The sequence below is a fragment of the Hirundo rustica genome, chromosome 3 (genome assembly GCF_015227805.2).
Source record: "Hirundo rustica isolate bHirRus1 chromosome 3, bHirRus1.pri.v3, whole genome shotgun sequence".
In the NCBI taxonomy this organism is placed as follows: Eukaryota; Metazoa; Chordata; class Aves; order Passeriformes; family Hirundinidae; genus Hirundo; species Hirundo rustica.
This window is the reverse complement of record NC_053452.1, coordinates 109893910-109915631: the sequence shown is the minus strand read 5'-3', so window position 1 is coordinate 109915631 and position 21722 is coordinate 109893910. Positions and strand designations below refer to the sequence as shown.

General features: G+C 44.1%; 1 protein-coding gene across 7 annotated transcripts in view; it reads right to left on the bottom strand.

Annotated features, from left to right (window-relative positions):
* Positions 1–21722, bottom strand: part of KLHL29 (kelch like family member 29) — a 390113-nt gene continuing 368391 nt past the window's right edge. For all 7 annotated transcript variants that reach the window (XM_058419935.1, XM_040059653.1, XM_040059657.1 and 4 more), the window contains 3 exons: positions 21133–21326; positions 12881–13025; positions 1–2327 (listed from right to left, as the gene is read on the bottom strand). In XM_058419935.1, the coding sequence (XP_058275918.1) occupies positions 2144–2327; positions 12881–13025; positions 21133–21326 (523 nt within the window). In that variant the 3' untranslated portion in view covers positions 1–2143. The remainder of the gene's footprint in view (positions 2328–12880; positions 13026–21132; positions 21327–21722) is intronic.

Genomic DNA, 21722 nt, shown 5'->3' with positions numbered 1-21722 from the left:
TCTAGATCTATAAATATATTTATTATAATATAACAAGAACTTAACAGTAAACATAAACTATATACAATACCATTACAGATAACCCTGTTTTTAATATTATTCACAGAAATAGCCAGTTTTGTTCCAGTGTGAGAAATGAAGAAATAAGCTAAATTGGAAATGTCGAATGTGTTTCAGTCTTGTTGACAGGAAGCACCTCCTTTGGAGGTAGACACACACCAACACTAAAATTAGTCCTGCCCCAGGCAGTTAGAAACTTGTGCTCCAATCTTTAGGTTCACACTTGCACCCTGTTTGACATAAATACTTTAAATGACATACTGGTATATAATTTTGTTGTGCTTATTATTTTTCTTTTCTTTAAAGAATAAATAAAAGAATGCATAACAAAGGCTGGAACCTCACTGTCAAAATGAGAGGCTTGAGTCACCCTATAGCTTAACTCAGCTGACTCGAGCACATTTTCTTTAAATACTGCAAGATACAAATGTCTTTTTTTTTAGATTTTATTTTATAAATGATTATTAATAAAATAAGATGATTAGCTAACCATCTGCATTGATTTCCCCAAAGCTGTAGGCAGACCTCACTCCATATAAAAAGGCTACTGTATTTGGTATGAAATTCAGCTAGATACTGAATGCAAGATCTCACCCACACCCTGTACAGAACCCTCCTTCTTGAATTACTGGTATGGCATTTGGGATTTGAGTCTGCAAAGGCAAGTATGGCAACTTTTTTCCTCTACTTGGAAGGAAACCAGACAATCCTTAGCTTGGGGTTGTTTCCTACTGGTGAATTTTAAGATTTTTTTCCCCTGCCCCCTCTATGTTACCCAGTCCATTTCCCATTTGTTTTCCTTTTATGTATAAATTTATAAAGAATTTCCACATCACAATGCTCTCTGGATAGACAATATTTTAATATATATAAAAATATAACCCCTGTGCTGTGCATATACTTACAACTCTACATAGTAATAATTTGAAGTCTCTTACACTGGGCTTAAGTCTATGCATTTTTCTACCATGGGCTTTTAAACTCATGTATTTAAAATCTGTAAATAAGAAGTATAAGGCTTCCACACCTAGGGAAGGAACTTGAAAAATAAAGTAAAATAATAAAAAAAACAACTTCTCAGACTTTACATAAAAGATAGTGGCGTGCATCCCAACATAAGGGATTTTGGTTGAGAGCCAAAACCGAGTGCGTAGCCACAGGAGGCATCTTCTGTGGTCGATGAACACGTGGCCAACCCACACTACGCTGTGCGTTTTACTGTGATTCTGGCCAGAAGTGAAGAGTGGGTTTATCAGGAGAATGCCTCTGGAATCCAAACCGTTTCCATTTTGCCCTATGGGAATTGAGCACGGCCAAGTGCATGAGCAGAAACCCGGAGGAAACGCCCACCCTCACTGTGGGCACAGCCACATGTGCCCACACAAGAATCACCAGGAGCAGAAACTCATCCAGCCCAACAGACCTTTTGTTTTCATCATTTTACAAGGAATTTATTACCAATGGCTATTCTTCTCCCCAGTCCCCACCTCACCCTGCTTTTGGGCTCTTCTCTAGAGAACTGAAATATTGTTTGATCTGATGGAAGACTGACATCAACGTAAGCCATCTGTCACACAAGATTTCTCTCAGTCATTGGTATTGAAAAGCATGTATTAGAAACAAATGTAGGAATCAAAGTGGTAAGGACACTTTGACCTTTCAAATAGATTGATGCCTAAAGTGTAATAGTAAAACTAATCTGCATGGTTATTTCAAGAATCAAGCTTGAGCTCTAAAGTAAAATGCAGATTATTTTTTTCCTCTCTTCCCCAGCTTAAAAAATATGAGAACTTCTATTGCACCTGGGTTGACCAAAAGCCGATGTCCAGAACAAGTGCCACTATAACATCTAGTGACACCCTTGCATTATTAAGTTACAATATCTTACATAGCACGGAGCTCTCTGCTCCTTGTTCACCAAAAGGTGAGGATGATTTTTCTACATTCAATGTAGACACTATTCAAGACTTTAGAGCAATATGTTCACTGGCTGGCTTTGCTGCTTTTGTTCCTTAAGTAATAGTATTCCTCTTGCCTGCTTTCAGCAGGTACAAACAGTTCTCCATCCAACTCCTGGGGAACATCAGCCGCTCTGAATATACTTCTTGATTGCTACGCAGCCGTGTCGGAAAACGGGGCAGGGCATATTTGGTAGAAGTGTCCACGTATTTGTTTTAGGGTCGTAGGCTTCCATGTTTCCCAGGGCAGGTCCTTCACTGCTGACGATCCCACCAGTAGCATAGATTTTTCCATCCAGAACCACAGCACTGTGTTTTTCAAAAGAAAAAAAAGTTAGTTTGAGTTAGTTTTATTTTCTTTTTAGGCTTTAAACAAACCAATCTTTTATTACAATGGGTAAACAATGATTACACCTTTTGTTCTTAACTGTATAAAGCTGTGTCAGCATTTATCTTCTATCTCTCTCTCTCCAAAATGAATCCTTTTTGTGTTCCTGCCAGGTACTTAACTGTTATCTCTGATGTAAACAACAGATAAAAGTCCAAGTAAGATGTTTCTCCAGCCCTACACATGGGATCTGCAGCAAAAGCAGCAGGGTGCTGTGTCCCTGTGATACTTTGCACATGCAAAACCCATCCAAGCAATTTGGGGTTCCCACCACCTCAGCTGGAATAAGCTTTTGCTTCAAGTTGCTCCTTTAACTGCTAATGGATGCTACAAAATGGGGGATAGAAATCTTCAAAACATGTTCTGCTGCTTCAGCCCCTTCTGTGGTTGTGCTCTGCTGGAAATCCCAATGACTTTGTCCTTGTGCAGTGTAGAGTTGTCCAAGGGAAAGCGGATCTGGGCACACAGATCCGATGGTCAGGGCTCTGCAGCTGAGGGAATGGCAGGGCAGCTCTTTGTTGGCATCTAAAGAAGACAAAAAACCTTACTGCTTTCCTACAGTGAAAGTGTTCGACTTCAGATATCTTGTATTAATCAAGAATAATGGGGCTGGGCTAAGCCCATGGTCCATAGGCTCCTGGTAAGAGGAAAGGTGCAGAGGTGTGGAAGGTATTTGAAAGAAAAATTGTCCCTTGGTCTCATCTCTTCCTCTTCCTTCTACTTTATGCCTTGGCCTCTTGAGCAGTGGTGCACACGGCAGGACACTGCTTTGGGCTGGGCTCCCGTGTGTGCATTTGGAAATGGCAGAGCATGGCAGAGGCATCTGGGTGGGAAAAGCCAATGCAGGGCCTGCTGAGTGCTCCATGCTGCCTTCCCACTGCGTAGCGGGGAACCCAAAACTGGGGTTGTCTGCTTTTCATCTGCCAGGAAGCCCAGATTTGCCTTCCAAGTTGATTTAAAGACATTCATCTGGATGGGGTTGGCAATGGCTTTTCTGGTGTCTGGGTCCATTTGGAGAGCAGCTGGTGAATGATTGTGTTGGGAAGGAAAATGGAGACTCGGAGAGTACATACCTGCCAAAGGATAACAGGGAGAACAAGAGGGACTGGAGGATGAGAAATTAATTGCAACCAAGAAGGTGGCCTAGATCTAATAAGGTGGGAAAGTGTACTGATCCTCTAGGCTTGGTAAAAACAAGGTAATTTTGCCTGGCTAATTTTGAAGCAGTGGGAAGAGGAAAGATAAAAAGTGATGAAGGCAAAAGCCAGAGAGCGCTGGAAGACACAGGATGAACTGACACTAAAATGGCACTGACAATGCCACGTGCTTCTGTAGAACACAAGACTCTGATGTCCTTGTGGAAAAGCAGAGCTTGAGGTTAAAAATAAACTCACAATGACAACACTAAGGACTCAAATAAGCCTAGTCCCTGGGTACTGCCAGGAAATAGGAAATAATGAGAATCTTGTCAAAATAACTGTTAATCTGAAAGGAGGAGGATGGAGAGAGAGACTTGAAACACTTGATTAGAGCCTATCCACAAATCAGCAGGGCTGGATGATGCATAGCCCAGGGTCCTGAGGGAGTTTGCTAATGAACTTACTGAACCATGGGTAATTATTTTTCAAACATCAGGGAGAAATGGGGAAGAATAAGGACTTGAGTAAAGCAAGCGACATCCTGAAAAGTGGCTTTGAAATGGAAGAAGCCCACCTCCAAAGGAGCCAGAGCTGGTGGCAGAGAGGCACTGCCCAGCAGGAATTCCTGCCAAGGCTCAGTCCCTATGCCCAGGAGGAGGGAGAGGTAGCAGGTAACCACTGCAGAGCAGCTAAGCAGCCAAGGAAACCTTCCCAAAATGATCTGGGTCTGGGCTCCTCCCCAGCCCATGCTCTGGATTTGGGGTTACAATGAGTGGGCACATGCTGCCTTTGTTCTCTGGAACCTGGGCTACAGCCCTGGAAAGAATTCCTGCCCAGTGCCTGAGACAAGCTCAATCCTGTACCTTCCCATCATGGTGCTAATACGGTGGGGAAGAAATGGATGCTGAATTCCATCCTCTGGAAGACTGTATGAATTTTAAATGAAGATTACAGCAACTTCTGCTCCTTCCATATGCAACTCCCATAGATAAGACTGGCATAATGCTTAGCTAGTGAGTCATGCCTGAGGTTAAAGTAAAACAGTGAGCTGCTCCTGCCATGAGGAAGTAGGCAGTTCTGAGCACACAGTGAGTCCTCACATGTACAAGGAACTTTGGAGACATTGAGGCATCTCTGGGCCTAAAGTGGCAGGTAGGTGCTTAAGATAATGAGGAATTTAATCCTAAATTGCTGCTACTTTCTAGTATTAGGACAATCACTGCTAATTTCTGGGACCTTAGGGAACAAAAAACTCAAGTGGGTTTTAAAACATTGAGAAAAGTGAGTGGAAAGGAGTATGCTCATTGCTCTTTCTTCTTTACTGTGACAATATTTCGTTTCTCCCCTCCCTTCCAACCCATCAGCTGTAAAAACATCGTTACCAAGGCTGACATACAAAGAAAGAAATAATTACAATAATTAGGATGCGAGTTTATTGCTTGGTGCCATTAATCCTGAGAGATAAAATGATTACAGGCTGTCAGAGCCTGGGAAGGAAGAAAGGAAGTTCTGTGCCAGAGAGCCTTGCTGCAGGGACACAAACCCTAGTGGCTTTGGGGCAGTGACTCCCCTGGCTGTGGAGCAGCCAGACCTCCACCTCTCCAGCACAATGCCTGGGGAGAAGGTAATGGGCATCCAAATTCAGATCACTTCAGCCACTCCTTCCAAAAAAATGAGTTTCGGTAAATTATTATCGTGCAGGTTAATGAAATGACCCAGCTTTCTACTCTGCAGGTAATACTGCTGTTCACTAGAGAGGCTTCTCCTGCCCTATGACTGATTCTCCTGAGCTGCCTGGGCATCCTTCATTTCCCAAGCAATGCCCAGTGTCAGAGGATCATGCTGCAACTGTCCCCTGACACTGCCATGGGTTGTCTGATCCATCTGCTGACCTTCATGAAGCTCTAGATCACACTCCCAGGAAAATCCCAATGAGGCTGAGGTGTGCCAAGGGCTGGTGGGGACCTGACTGTGCATGACTGGCGTGGCTTATGTAATCTAAACACCTTTTACATCTCTTCCCTGCCTATCCACCTTTCAGTCCTTGCCCAGGCTGAGCAAATGGCAGAGAAGGTACCTCTCTGACAGTCCCTCTGTTAAAGGACTTGATGGACAAACTGAATCACTGAACCAAAAAATCAAACAACAGCCTAGGCAGGAAGAGGCCTTGAAAGATCATCTGGTCCAGCCTTTGTGGGAAAGGGACACCAGATGAGATGATCTTGCATCCTGTCCAATCACATCCTGAAAACCTTTGGTGATGGGGCCTCCACCACATCCCTGGGGAGATTGTTCCAGTGAATGACTGATCTCACAGTTAAAAATTCTTACATCACGATGAAGCCTCTCAGTGCAGCTTGTACCTGTTGCCCCACTGTCTTCTCCCCATGGCTCCTTCTCAAGAGAGAGCTTCCGTCCTCCTTGTAAGCTGCTCTTTTAGTACTGGAACATTCTGCAAGGGTCCCCTGAGCTGTCTCTTCTCCAGGGAGAACCGACCCAACTCTCAGTCTTCCCTCATCAGGCAGGCTGTCTAGACCTTTGATCATCTTCAGAACCCTCCTCTGGACCCTCTCCAGTCTATCTGTGTCTTTTAAACTGTGGGAAGCAGAAGTGCTATCTGACAGTAGCTGAGTGAGAAGATGTGTCTCCTGATGGGCAGTAAGATTTGGAAGTGAAGGATGTCACTGTCTTTTTTTCTATATGTTTGAGAGGTGAATGCCTGGGTTCTCTTGCTCCAGCACTTTTCTCTCCCAATGACATGCTGGACATACCAAGCAGTGGGACTACAAGAAATGTTAAATTTATTACTGCTTTATAATTTCCTGCTCTGTCCTACAGATCAGATCAACCTTATCAGGAATTGTTAACAAATAATTTTTTTAAAAGTCTGTCTTGTAATTCTCAGGGTTGAAAAAGATTTGAAACGGCTGAATTAGTGTATTGTTTTGGTTGCCTGAAGCTTTATCTTCCGAGGCATCAAACAATGCTCTTCTCCCTCCTCATTCCTGGCTTACATGCAGAAGCACACATTTATTTGGAGCAGTTCCATGAACATTATTGAGCATTATCAGCTAGGTCGACACAGGATCTGCTTAAAAGAAGGGGGGGTGAGGGGGTGGGGGAGAAATCCCTGCATTTATGAGTGGATGAATTTCATTTCTGCCCTAAGATTTCAGGAGGGCTTTACTGGAGCTGGAACTGAATGATGCTGGTGGGATTCTTGGGGTTGCCCTGTGCAGGGACAGGAGTTGGACTTGATGATCCTTGTGCATCCCTTCCTAGTCAGTATATTCTGTAATTCCAGGATGCTCATCAACTGGCTGGAGCTGGTGTTAGGACCAGGGAAGCCTCTGGGGTCCCAGCCCCTGTGGGGCGTGGCTCTGGGCAGTGCCAGGCAGAGCTGTAAGTGCCCCTTAAGCTTTCTTTTAAACCAGGCACCTTTCTGAGACACCTGCACGGTGGTTTGCGGCTCTGGAGCAAAAGGCATTGCTGGCGCTGTGTCCGTGGGTGGTGGCAGTCAGGGAGCCAAAGCGCTGTCCCCTGTTTGGTGGCAGCGCTGACAGCCCCGGCGCTGAGAGCGGCCGCGCTGGCAGCCAGGCTGTTATGTAGCAGAAGGCTCGAGCTCGGGTGGCCGTGTCACGCTGCCAGAAGTGTCATCTTTACAATGAGATGGATAAATGAGGGTCCAGATTAGTCATGGTCAATTAGGAGGATATCATGCCCCTTCCTAGAGCGGGATTATTAGTGTGGGTGTTTTGGCCAAGCTCCAGTTATATTCTCCCCTACTCTGCGAGCGCTTTCCCTTGCTAATGATCCAAAACCATCACGTGGCATCGTTACTTGTTGCTGAAAACCAGCAGTGTTTTACTCCAAAGTCCACAGCACATCAGTAATGGCCTGAGTGCTCTGTCTGTATCAGTTATGCTTTAATGACCACCACAATCCTTCATGTCATCAGCTCCTCCAGAAATTACTGCCAGTACTCTGGTGCAGCAGTTCTCACTGGTGTCTGTGGAGCGCAGCCCCACACCTATATCTCCTTCCAGATAGGATGGGAGGTTTTGGTTTTCCCTTCTGGACTACAAACACTTCCAGATGCAAATGCTACTGGCTGAACACACCAACCTTGCTGCCTGTAGGTTTGGGAAGCACATGGCCATTGAGGAAACCTGCTCCATAACAGTGCACCTGGGAATATCCATCCAAACAAGTTGTGCCCCAATCCCTTTGAGTGCCTGGAGTTACCATGAGCTTTACAAGGCAGAAAGGAGCCAGCCTGGGGCGGCTGTAGGTGGTGCTGTAGGTCAGCAATGCCTGGCAGGTCAGTACAGGAGGTGCCATGCTCTGCTGCTCAAAAACAAGGCCTTACTTGAAAAGAAGAGGTGGGCTCAGTTGGGGTGGGGGGTATGTGTATATGTAAAATAATCCCCAAACTGACTCTGGTTTTGTGCTGTTCAGCCTGAGTCAAAGTTTTATTAAAGATTTCCATTTGGCAGAACCATCTAATGAATCTTACTGGTTAGCAGTCAGAGAAGGAGGAAGAAAATGTTTTTCTGGTGTCTGTTGGGAATTGCTGGTACTAAATTAGCTTCTCTGGAATTATTGCTGGCACCACCATGCTGCTGCTGTTGCTCCATGGAGGCTCTCTGTAGCACAAGCCTGTTTGCACGCTGCCTGCATCCTAAGCAAGCAGAATATGGAATTTTTAATCATGCACAAGAACGCATTTGGTATTCTTTTCACTTGTGGAAAAATAAACCCTTGAAGGGCACTGCAGGAAGGGAGAATTCCTGCCTGCAAAGGGAGGCCTTGCCACGCTGAAGGGGAGGGATATCTGCAAGTCTCTTTGGAGGGAGGTGTCTGACAGAGCGAGGTGTCATCATCTATCCTGACTTTTCATTCCTGTTGGCTGTTGTTCCCCATCTCAAGATCCTGCAAATAAACGGGCTGCCAAATTGAGACAGGGTGTGTGAGAAAAAGCTCACACTTGCCTGATGTTTGGGAAATGTCAAGTATTTCCCATACCTGTTGTGTGAAAGGTGTTCAAATTCTCAGTGAATTTTAAAATGCTTCAGGCCTATTATGGCTCTTTTCTCATTTAGCACCATCTTTCAAAGGGTTAATTCTACATCAGCATGAATTTCTTATTGACTTCCATCAGGCTGGCCTTAATCTGAAAATGATCCTCAATTTGCTCTTCTGTTGATTGTGAGCTGGAGACCCAAACCATTTATTTTTCATTTTTCATTAAAAGTAATTTAAGTTGATATTAAAACCATTTGAATGGACCTTTAGATTTTCACAGGCAGGGAATGCCACACATTTCTTTTCCCTCTCCTCAAGGGTATCATGCTCCCTCATCACTAACATGTAGAAACAAAGCAGATAAAAATAAAAGTGATGCAGTCAAGATTTTTCCCAGCAAATTCAGTATTGAGTTATTCCTGGTGCGAGGAGATCAATAGCATGCAGTTAATTTTTAAGTTGTTTATGTTAAAGTTGCTGCTTTTAAACCATGTTTTTTGTGATCCATGCTAATGAGTGGAACGAGGAATTTATAGATTCACAGGCTAAGGTCAGAAGGGACCTCTGTGCTTAGTTAATCTGAGCTTGTGTACACACAGGCCATGGACATTTCCCCAGGCAGCATCTCTCCTGGAAATGTATCTAATCTCCTCTTAAAAACAGCGAGTGTTGGTGAGTTCACCCCCTCCCTTGCTGCTTCTCTGTTTAATTATCCTTGCTGTTGGAAAAGTGCTTCACTTCAAGGCCAAGATGTGTAACCTGACTTTCCAGCCCTTGCAACCTGCTACGCCTTTGTCTGCGAGACTGAAAGCTTCTCCATTTGCTCCCAGTGATCAAGTCACCTCTCAGCCTTTCTTTGATAAACTCCTCGAGTTTCATGTCAAAGGTTTGATTTGCAATCTGGGGTCATTTTGGCAGCTTCCCTTTGAACTTCTGCTGGTATTTTCACGTGTTGATGCAGGACCCAGGACCACACTTGTCTCCCAGCGCCGTATGCAGCAGCACTCACTCTACCCAGCTTCAGCTCATTTTCGTTTTGGTGCTGGGCCTCGTTTTATATCTCCAATATTGCACTGACCTTTTATCCAGGGCATTGTGATGCGGGCTCATGTTGTGCTCTGAGTGATCTCCTTTATGTCCTCCTCTGAGAGCCTGGCTTTCCAAGGGAGCAGGGCAGCTCTGAGTGTGCTTCCTCCATGTCATACTTTGTATTTAAAATACCACTGCTGCCTTGAGACAGTTCAACTGATATATTCAGGGAACTGATAAAATAGCTCCTTCTGTAATATTTTGTACCCAGTAAGTGTTAAGCCCCCTGCAGCCTTTATCAGGAGAGATTTTCTATTACCTGGATTGTTGATAGATGTATTAAGTAGCATTGAAGAAGAAGAAATGCTTGCTACCAGTGGCCTTGCTCAATGATATCTTTCTCATTAACAAATACATTTTGAGATCTGTCAGTGAAGCAGATTTAATCTCTCTACCATGTGCCTTGTTAATTCCATGTAATGCCAGCCAAATACCTTGGAGAAACTGCAGTATATTACAGCATCGCAGCTGTCTTTAGCAGCCAGGAGTGTTGTATTACAAACCTAAACAAAAAACCAGACTTCCCAACACCTTTGGTGGACTTGACAGTGTCAGGTTTATGGCTGGATTTGAGGACCTTAGAGGTCTTTTCAAGCCTAAATGATGCTATGACAACAGGGTGGTTCAACAAGTCTCATCTTGCAGAGAAGGGCACTGACTGATCTTCATTATTTTATTAGCATCTAGTTATTTGCTGATGAAATCCCAAATTAACCACTCTGGTATTTAGTAGAGGACCAACATGAGGCTAAGTGAGACTACTTACCTTGATGCTGGTACTTTGCAAAATTAATTGCTGCACTGAAATTCTCCTTTTCACCTTTTCAAAATATGGAAACACTTTGGCAGCGCCCTGATCCATACTCAACTTGAAAAGTTATTATAAATCAACATTAGTGGTTCAATCAGCTTCTCAATGAAGTCTCTAAAGACACCTGTGTCTAAGACAGCTGGGTTGCTGGATGAGAGAATATAATTTCAGAGTTCCCATCTTTCCTTGCTGCCAACAGTGACTGCTTTTGGTTCCTCACAGCAGAACACAGAACAAAACCTCCTTGTTCCCTTCCAAATACAGATGAGAAACACCCACCCAATCAGTCTGTATTTCACTTTGCTACCTCATCAGTCTCATCAGCAGAGGTTTCATAACTGATTCAAATTACAAATTTGATCCCCTAAGTTTTTAAGTGCCTTCTTTTTACTCCCATTAGCCCTCACCACTGGTTCCCTCAGCCTCTTGTAGCAGCAGCAGGTTTTTAACCTATTTGTTACTGCTGACCCCTCATCTTCTCTATTTCCATACACACTGGTTTATCTAGGTTTTGTCACAGGCTTTACATGTCTTCAGGCTGAAATATTTTTCCTTGACTGTTTCCCAGCACATTCAAGAATCTTTGAAATGGTGCCTTTTTTGCTTCCAATTATATGTAGTTTTTTTGGTGACCATTCCACTATAAATGTTGGTTTCCTGCCTACTATTGCTTTAGGCATTAGAAAAAAAAATCATCTAAAAGCCTGAAGTTACTTTTTTATGAACAGGTAGCAAATTCTACTTAAACAAAACCAGTTATTATGGTGCCTAAGCACTAGGGAATATTTAGGTCACCAGTTCACTTTCCTTGGTCATTCTGTTCTGCAGGCTGAAGAGCAAGGTATCCCTTCATGTTAGAAACCCTAGCAAGTTTTCAGGTGAGGTGCTCAGCCAACAGTTCAAATCAGCCATGCAATTTCTCTTGTATGTTCAACAGATTCTTGTTACTTTTTACAAACCCAAGATGTTCAAAGAGCAGCTCATCCCTCTCTATGATAGATGGGAAGATGCAAGAACGTATCAAGTGTCCAAGCACCTCATGTTTCATTTTACAGCTTAGGGCTCTAATCCTGAGTGGTATTGCACCTGTTATTTCTGGTTTTCAGGAGAAAAATATCATTATATGCTGTCTGGGCACTCAACTCCTCATCCTGTTTTGCCTCCTGTTAGAGTGGAAGGACTAGGAGGACGTGTCCTTAGAGCAGGGGAATAGGGCAGCAGCCACAGGGATGGAGCTGGCTCAGGACAGAGCTGGTGCTCTGACCCCTCTGCTTACAGCAATATCTGCTCCAGCAGCCAAGAGAGGGCACCTCTTAATAAATGGAAGGGGAAAAAAGTGAAAATGAGAAAAAAAACCCCAACAAACAAACAAACAAACAAAATGGCAAAAAGAGAAAATCTGAGCATGATTTCTTAAAAGGCGTTTTCTCATGTGCATTGAAGTGAAAGGCTAAATTCAAGTTAAAACATGGAGGTGTTTTCCAACAGTAGGATGGGGCCCAGGGACAGCCCTGGAGCAAGGTGCAGTTGGCTGAATATTTGGAAGATGTGGGTCTGCTGTGAGCCCTGCTGCTGCCCCATAACTGCTCTTCCTCCCAGCCAGCGTTTTGTAGGGCCAGTGCCTGGCACATCCCCTCCACCCTGCTTGGCTCAGTGCCTCAGGGTGCTGCTGTATCAGACACGGATAACAAACCCTCACCTGGCGCCTGTGGCAATGTCTAGAGAGCAGCTGTGGCTTTTCCAGGGAAACCAGCAGCTCAGCCCTTCCCCAGCATGGGACTCTGCTCTGTAAAGAGCTGGCTGTGCACAGCCCAAAACAAGCCCGTCTTTCAGTAGCAGCCATGTAAAACTATTTAAAAGGCCTTTAAGTGCTGCCAGTACCTGTAATGGCTGCCAAGTTTTATTTTTGTCAGACAATTTGTGAAATTTGTTCAACTTGGGACCATGATCAGGGAAGCGAGCCTGAAAAGCAATCACAAGCACCTAATAAATAATAGTAATTAATATCGGTGTGTGGTGCTTACTTAGTATTCTTCTGTTTTCAAGGATCTTTTAGCTGGCTAGCAAAAATACTCCACATTATGGTGGTCTCTCCTACAGAGAGTATTTATCATCCTCCAGTTGCACATGGCACACTGAGAACAACATTCCTGTAATCACTGGAGGAGCTCAACACACATCCCTCCCCATGATCCATCGTGCCTGAACGTGAGGAGACACGTGAACCATAACAGACTGCTGAATGTACATTTTGGGAAATGCTGTGCGCCTGAACACGTACAGAAAAGAGATGAGGAAAATCCCCAAATGGTTCACACCTCCCTTCCCCTCTCCCCTTCACTTGTAGTAGCTTATTTATCAACAGAAAATGTTACGGCACCGGTAATTCCATTTTAATGTTTTTTCTCACCTGCAGAACTGCCTGGAGTGGTTCATGTTGGGACCTGCTTTAATATTGCCTTTCTCTGGGTCATAGATGGTAGTTGCTCGTGCATAAGCTCCTCCAAGAATAAAGATGAACCCATTGAGAGTGACTGCAGGAGCATATTTGTTATCTGTCAATGGAAAGCAACACTGAGATCAGTTTTAGGCTCAGGTTTGGAGACTGTTTTTTTATTTATACATTCCCCTTATTTATAGATAAGTCACGTTTCTCTAAACCTCCAAGGCTAGGGAAAGAAAAATGAGGAAACCTTTCCTGGTTTTGTTCTCCTCTCTCCAAGTTCTCAAAGGCACTTTTAAAGTTCATCACTGCTTCATCCCCCAGTATGTGCCTCCCTCTAAACTGGTAAAGAACAATTATCTTCTCCTGAAGCCTAATGGAGTCACCATCAAAGTTCCACAGTTACATATGAAATTAAGATGTCAAATCGTTTCAGAATTTTGAATTGCTGCAAATTTTAGCTCAGATGCTTCCCATGCCTATGCAGCAGCTAAGTGTAGCAGAAACCCACGGCACAGAGACCCCCTTAATAATATCCAATAGTTGATACTCTTTCATATTGTGCTTCTGCTTGTGGAAAGGTCACCCACACATTTCCAGAAGATTTTCTGAGAACTGATTTCTTTTTCACCTTTATCTGTCTCATAAATTCACCTGCATTTTTCTTTTCAGATGTGTGTGTATCTCCAAGCAGTCCTGTAATTTAGCAACAAACTGTGTGAGCTTGGGCGTTTGAAATTAAGCAAATCTCTCATCCTGAGTCAAGTTCAATCAGATTTTCTGAGGACAGTTTAAAATTCTTGTTAGCTGTGGCATTATTAGAAATATTAGTAAAACTAATCATAAATTATTGAATAAAATAATTCTAATCTAATTAGTTGGCTTGTCCCTTATGCTGCTAGCACGCCATATGCACATTATTAAATATGAGCCAGTTGGGCTGAAATTTCTCATGATGATGTCTGTCTTGATGAGATATAGTTTTTTAATCAACATTTCTGTGAAACCAATCAGCAGTGTCTGGGAACAAAAGATGGGAAAATACATTGCTCTGAGTTAAAATAAGCCTCTAAGAGCCAGGTGTCTGAGCCCTTTGGGTGAAGTGCGTGTTTCCTGGGGGGCCATCCTGGGGTCAATGGACAGATAAAAATTCTCCAGTTGTAGCTACAAGTTAAAGCCTTTCCAAAATCTGCATTTTCATATGCTCAGGAAAGGCTGATATCCCTGCATCTCCAACAGGGAATCAGACTGGACACAGTCCTACTGGTTTCAGCCCCTGCAACCTCCTCCCCAGGGGACCTGCAGGCAGAAGCTGGAGAGGAGGCGAGATACCACATTTACTGTTCTCTTACATCTCTGATACCAGCCTCTACATAACACCAAAGGGGTTTGCATGTTCCTCCCAAATCTACAGCATTATGATTGTGTCCTAGGAACACAGAAAAGGAGGGCTTAAACCAGATCCAGAAGCTTTGTTTTGGAATTTGCTTACCTCTTGCGTGGTGTGTTGTAACCCTGAGGTTCTTGTAAAACTACCTTATTCCATTAAATATTTAACAGAGATTTAATTTGACAGGAGTGAAGCAAAAGTTGATGAACATCTCCAGAAGAGAGATGATCTCCCTAACTGAGGTTTCAACTGGTAAAACTAGAATGAAAAGAACGGTTTTGTGCTGTTTCTGTCCCAGCATGGCCATGGGGTGGTCTGGCTCAGTTCATCCCACCCCACGCTGGCACATGCCCAGGGGGATGTACAGGGGTGAAGCACCGAGCAGGGAAACAGCCAGAACCCATGTGATGGGTTAAAGCTGAGCTCCTGCTATGCTGAATATCTACAGGCATATGTCAAAAAACCACGGCTGTATTAGGAAAATGTCACTGATCCTTGGGAACAGATGGGAAGAAACTAATTCATCCAGAAAATAGAACAAGGAGTATTCAGTTTCTTCGCGGTGCCACTAAGCCACTGTAATTCATCAGAAAGGCTTATCTGTCCTAACAACGCGGCTCGCATCCCTTTCCAAATCAGACTTGCATATGTGACATTTTTTCCACTTAAGACACTCACCAGAAATTTTCCATATTTAATTATCACATCTTCTTGGTTTTTTTTTTACTTTGACTAGCACTGTTTTGCAGGAGAATGAAACTCTTGCATTAAAGAAAGCCCCTCAGCTCCCAAATCTCACAGGGAAATTATTTGGGGCTCCCTCACGGCAGAAACAATGACTTCTCAGGGGACTGAATCACTGACTTCACATTTCTTTTTGTTAAAGAATGAGAGGGAAACCTCTTGGGTATTTTTATAGTGATTTTTTTTTTTTTTTCCTTTTTGAATAGGCAGGCAGTCTGATACTCTTTTTCTTCCTTTTTTAAGAAGCAATTGTGTTTGATTTTCATCCATTTTTCAATACATCTCCTATCTGTTGTCTTTTTACTGCTTTTGTCTTTAGCTATAATTTCATAAATTGGTATCTGAGCAATCTGAGACACAGAACCAGAAAAATCTTTGCTGTTTCTTTCAGGAAGGGAGTTGTTCACAGGAAAGTCTCTTGTTCCTGATGAAGATACAGCAAAAAGATGTGAGGGACGCTCTTCCAGAAACAGGTAGAGAGGAAACAGTGGGGTTTTTTTTGTTTTTTTTTTTTTTTTTTGTTACCATGGGGACAGAAATTGTTCATGGATACTGGGATTTCGGAAACCTCAAGTCATCATTCCTGATACTTAGGTGTGGATGTCCATCTTCAATATTTAACCTTACTTCATCCCAGGTCCAACCCACACTCTTCCTGTGGTGGTGTCTTTTTCAGGGCTCGGTATCCTCATGCAAACTCTCAGGAGACTCCTGAGACTGTGACTTTCTGTCACAGTTTGAAGTCCTTAACATGGTTCCAGTGCAAGGTAGCTGGTGGGGAGCCCAGTTGTGCAAAACCATGTTCTGGTTGGGCTTTTTGGTCAATGTGCAGCAAGCTGGAGAGGAGGTGGACAAAGCTGCTGGGCAGAACCATGTGCTTCTATGTGTTAGAGGCTTCTCTGGGATACAGCGGGGCTGCTGGGTATTTCAAAAGGCTGCTGGAGTAAAGGAAGAGAGGGGAGAGGAAGCATGGAAACAGACAAGCAGCTTTCTTTCCTCTCTGAAGTCTCAGTGTTGAGGCTGTTGGATACAGTAATCCATTTCAGGCTGGAAAATCTTAAATGGGATTTGTCCAGGTCAGCAAATACACTTGAGATTAGAAGGCAGAATAAATGTAAATGAAATAACAGGTAAAAGTTAATCTTCTCTGCAAGTGGATAACATGGTAACATCCCTTTCCTTTTCTGTTGCTGCAGAAAGATAAGCCAGTAGGTCTATTCTGTGACACTGTTGGAGGAAGGAGTGTGCACTCCATGACAATCCTTGAGCCAGAGGTGTCCTTCATGTGGGGTTGATGATTTAACCTGCTGCTGTGCTACTCACTTAGGGAGCACAGGCTGCTCTTGGGATGTGTCTGTGGCTCTCACACCTCTCCCCACATTACATGGCCAAGTAGCACAGTCCTGTTTTCCCTTCCATGATGCTCAGAGATCTTCCACTGCCTTCCAGTAATGCAGAGATTGAAGGGGCACTGCAATGAAGGGCAGCAGCACTTCGTATGGAAAACAGTTACTATAACCCAGCCAGTTAAACATTTTTATTGGAAGGAAGAAATGCGGGAGTGCCACCAGTCCAGGCAGAGCTCCAACCGAATTGTCTCCTGGCAGGGGTGGGTGCCTGCTGGGGAGGTTGATGCACTTGATGGAGCAGATTAGAGAAGGGAGTCTGGTTAATACAAACTTAGCCTGCTTTTAGTAGTAAGTGCCTCTTCCCCTCCTTGAACACTCTGCAGACAAACTCAAGAATGGCACAGGCATAGGATAACCAGGAGACTGTGATCTGATCCTGAACACAGCTCGTGAGGCCCAGGTGAAGCTGCTGCATGAACAGTGGGGGCTTGAATGTCACCCTGCATGCTCAGAGCTCTTCGGGGAGCTGACCTCTTCCAGATACACAGCTGGCTGCCAGCCCTATGTCTTTTCCACTGACCCTTGAGCAAACCCTCCTTGGAGACCCCAAAGTTGAGTGTCCTCACTTGCAAACACCGCATTTTGTGTGTGTGTGGTGGGCATGGAACATGCCAAAGCAGGAGGCTCCACCTACCACCACAGGGCAGCTCTAGCATCAAATTTATGGGCATGATGTTGATGAACTGAAGAGCACTGGAAAAACAAGCCATGGAGATGAAGGAGAGGTAAGAGTGAAGAAGACATTGGATAAACAGCAACACAAAAATTCTGATTTTGCAGGGCAGAGGGCAGAGAATAAGTAGGGAAACACTGAAGAGTAGAAAAAGTCATTCTGAAGGGAGCACATAGCATGTACAGAGGAGAAATGGGTGAGATAAAAATTCAAGCTTAGTAGGGTGAAAAATACTAAGAACTGGCTATTGGAAGAAAAATACACTGAAGAACTAGATGGAACACACATTGGGACTTTCAGGTGAAAGCCAGCCATATTCCCCTACAAACACCAAACTATTTGCCTTGGGAGAGTGTGAAGACATATATCTGATTTTTCTTGTAAAGTTAAAAAAAAAAAATAAAATCATTTTAACCAAAATAAGTCACGGGACAGTGCAGTAAAAGATGCACAGATGCTTCTAGTGCTGTTTTCCAGATAGGTTTTGCATTCTTAGGTCTCTGATTGTCCCACTTTGGTCTGACATATCATTGCAGGAGTAAACGGTATGGTGAGGAACTAGATACTTGGATTAGAAACCAGAAACGCTCACAGAACTTAGATCTCTGTTCTCTGGTTCTCACCAGATTTTAAAATTTAATAGTCATGGTAATTAAATACTGGTTTTCTTACAATCAAAAAACATTAATAAAAACTTTTAATTCTGCTCTGACTCTTCAGAGTATCAAAAAAGGTATATTTTAGTGCCCTGTCATAAAGGCACAATGTGAACTAAAAGACAGTGGTCAAATAATTAGGCTTACTTAAAATCCCTGACTTCAGCATGTCTGTGGCCATCTTGTTAAAAAAGACAAAGCTCAGAAAGCTGGGCATGGAATACATTTTTAGCACAGCTATATAGGACAGCTTGGCCAGAAATGGAAAGGCAGGTGCTGCAAGTACATAGCCCTGGTTCATTTACTCATGCAGGACTTTTGTTTTACATCTAAAAACATGAGAAGGGGATGGTTTACTATAAACCATATAGTAATATGGTTTACTATAAACATACAGTGTGAAAGCCCTGTGAGGCTCCATTCTCCCAGTGACTCCTGCAGCTGTGGGCTGCACTGCTGCAGGAACATCTGCCCACTCCAAGGTGGGAAGGACTGACACAGGGCAGAGGATGGGGCATTGACGGAAGGCCTTCTCCTCCCCAAATGTCGATGTGTGTGACCAACACTCGCCCAAAGGCCTCCACAGCATCCGCATGCAGCGGGTCAGCGAGCCTGGTGTCACTCCTACTGCTCACAGGCATCCACGTCCCAACACCTCCTGACAGCTGAAGCATAAAGAATAAATGGGAACTGGGAGTGAATTCACTGCATTCTCCTAGAAGAATTCCAGGCAGAAAAGCAAGGGCTGTGCTTCGTGGACTTGCTATCAGTCCCCAGTCTGTATCTCCCTTGCACAGGCAGGATGTCAGTGTCCATCCAGCCTGCTTCACCTCCACTCGGACTGGACAAAACATGAGCCATGATTGATGGCAGTGTTGCCTTGGGTTAGGCTGGCATGTGATGCTTTGAAAGAGATGGACCTTTTGGGTTCAAACATGTGCCACGCTGCATTCAAATCACTATCATAAAATACCACTGTGAACTGAGACAAGTGCTACTGGTCTAAAGATCTCCACAGGCCTTGGCTGCTTTCAATACCTGCAGCTACTGTTGCATACCTGAGCATGCTTGAGGCATTTTTAAATAAACTGTTGTCCTATCTGAGGTCAAACAGGTTTCACTGATCTCTGGGGTGACTTTGTAAGAACTCACCATCAGAGGTACACCTTAGGAATTCATAAATCAACACAAAAAGGCTCTGAGACTGACAGGGGCACCCTGGCAGTGATCATGTCAGGTTTGATCCCAGCTCCATTTTGCAAAAGGCTCCTTCTACTTCCTCTTTCTTTTAGACTGTACTGTACCTGGCTCTGTTCTTGGATACTATAAAAATACTGATGACACTATGGTTTCCGTAGAGCTGGAGAAATTAAAATATATTTCCAACATTCCCACTGCCTTGCAGTGAAGATCAGGCATCAACACCAGTTAACATCCTCAGATATTCTCCATGGGGATGCCATTTTTCAGACTCTGTGTTATTCCCAAGTAAATTGATGTTATACCCAACAAAAAACTTCTTGTTTTATCATATATTTGATGCCTTCAGCTTAACTAATGAACTTTGGTTCCCCCAAGAAAACATAAATATCATCTTTTAACTTCACGAGTATCTTTAATGTATTTTTGTACTATTAAGAAATAATAGTTCAACTCTATTAGAATGATGGGTGATGAACCCAACTCTGGATGGCTGAGATGATTTCTTTTAAGCATACATGGTGTTGACACTCACTAGACTCTAAAAGAGCCCAGGGGATGATTCTTAGCTCCTGTGGCACTTGCACTATTCTGGTAAGGAAGAGGAATACAACTTTACATAACTCACTCATTTTTGCAGTATTTTCCTGTGAGTCCAGGAAAACCTCTTACTGTCAGTCAGTGGATTAAAGGAGCAGCAACAGCCGTAGCCACGTGATGGAAAAAGCCGGGCAGCGGGGCTGTTTGTGCTGCTGTCTTACACCAACGTGCCTTTAGCCGGCTAACGCTCTCCCGCTGGGCGCTTCACGCCGCATCCCGCGCGTGCCGTGCTGTGTCAGGCTGCAGATGGGAGCAGCCGGCAGCGCCCGCGCTGCCTGGGCTGGGCAGGCTGCGGCCACGGAGCGCCAGCTCCTCGTGTCCTGATCTACCAGGAACCCCAGCGAAAGGCTGGCAATCATCCTAACAAGCTGAAACAGAAAAGCAGCTTATTCCACATTTCTGATTATGGTCAGGCCTTACCTGAATGCCTTACAGCTGTCCTTCTATAATGACTTACTTGCTACTCCTATTGCTTTCAGGCTCAGTAATGAGAGGATGATTTTTTAAAAATGAAGTCACAGTTTCAACACAAATGGTGAAACACTGGAACAGGTTGCCCAGACAGGCAGTAGAAGCCCCATCCCTGGAAACTTCAAGGTCAAGTTGGACAGGGCTCTGAGCAAACTGAATTAGTGAAAGATGTCCTTGCTTATTGCTTGGGTTAAGTGACCTTTAAAGGTCCCAAACCACTGTATGATTCTCTGAATTAGGAGGTGAAGGCAAACCGCTCCGAAAGCAGCTTCTCTGCCATGACTGTGTATGAGTTGTTTGGCCACTTGGGTGCAGCCAGACCAAAGGCTGGCAGAGCCCAGTGCAGAGCAGATGACCCAGGTCAGCTGTTGCCTGCAGGAGCATCCTTGCCAGGCTGAGCGCTAAACCTCATTTCCAAAGCAGCCTAAGCACTCAGGGTGCAAATCACCACAGAAAGCAAGTAAGTTGCAAACTTCTGAGTGCTGTTCTAATTCTGGAAGGAAGTCACCACCTCTGACATTGGCTGGTACATTGGAAAATCTGGTTTCTCGTCTTGCTCTTTATGTTTGGTGAGCTCAGGGGTTTCATACACTAATAAACACAGTTTTAAGGAACTACATCTTGAAGCTGTCAGCCTCTGAAGCACATATGCCTGTGGACACCACTGATAAATTCCAGTTCAGGATGCCTGTCACTTCCCACAGGACAGGCAGCATTTTAACAAACCCACGAGTGATAATCCACTACTTCAGCAATGCTGTGAGCCCACATGGGACAACACATGATGCCAGCATGAAGTTTCACTACACTTGGAGATGTTTTAAAACTAAAATGGCTAATTGTTCATACCTAGTAACAGATTTCTCCTCTTTTGCCTTGAACTCATCACTTCTAGCTGGTAACTAGTCTGTATTAATGAGTGATAATTGCCTTCAGCGGAAATCCAGATAATTGCTTCTCTGGTATAATATCCACTCATTCCTGCCAATATGTTATAGGGATATCCTCTCCCACCCCACAACTCCCTTTCTTTCTGCAAAGGCATTAAGATACCTGCAGCACAGAGATTTGCTTACCAATCATCGGGGACTCTATGAAACTCCACGAGTTGGTCTGAGGGATGTAGGACTGCAAGACCCCCGCGGCTCGGCCGGCCTCGTTCACCCCTCCGAAGACGTAGATCTTGCCCCCACAGACGGTGGCCGCGGCCGAGTGCACGGCCTTGGGCAGGGGGGCGATGGTCTCCCACTGGTTGGTGATGGTGTCGTACCTGGGGACGACAGCGGGCGCGGTGAGCTGAGGCGAGCAGCACTGGGCAGCACAGACATGCACAGAAAGGGAGTTTGGCAAGCAGAAGAAAAGCAGAGGTGAAAATGTGGTTTCTTTTAACATATTGCAAATTCAGCCACTCGGTAAACAGTGCAATGAATGCTTTTCTCTATGGTTTTAAAACATTGATAGAAGCCCAGAGAAAGCTGGTTCTGTTTTCTGTATATGCCTCTCAAATCTCATTATAGTCCAAGGTGCAGAAACTCGGGACATCTTTGTTGAGATGTCTTCCACTGATTAATTTCTTTTAATGAGTATACAATGAGATTATTCTTGCTAATCAGTGCGGAGATATCCAATAGTGACTGTGGGCAGGCAACTGTTAATACACTTCAGT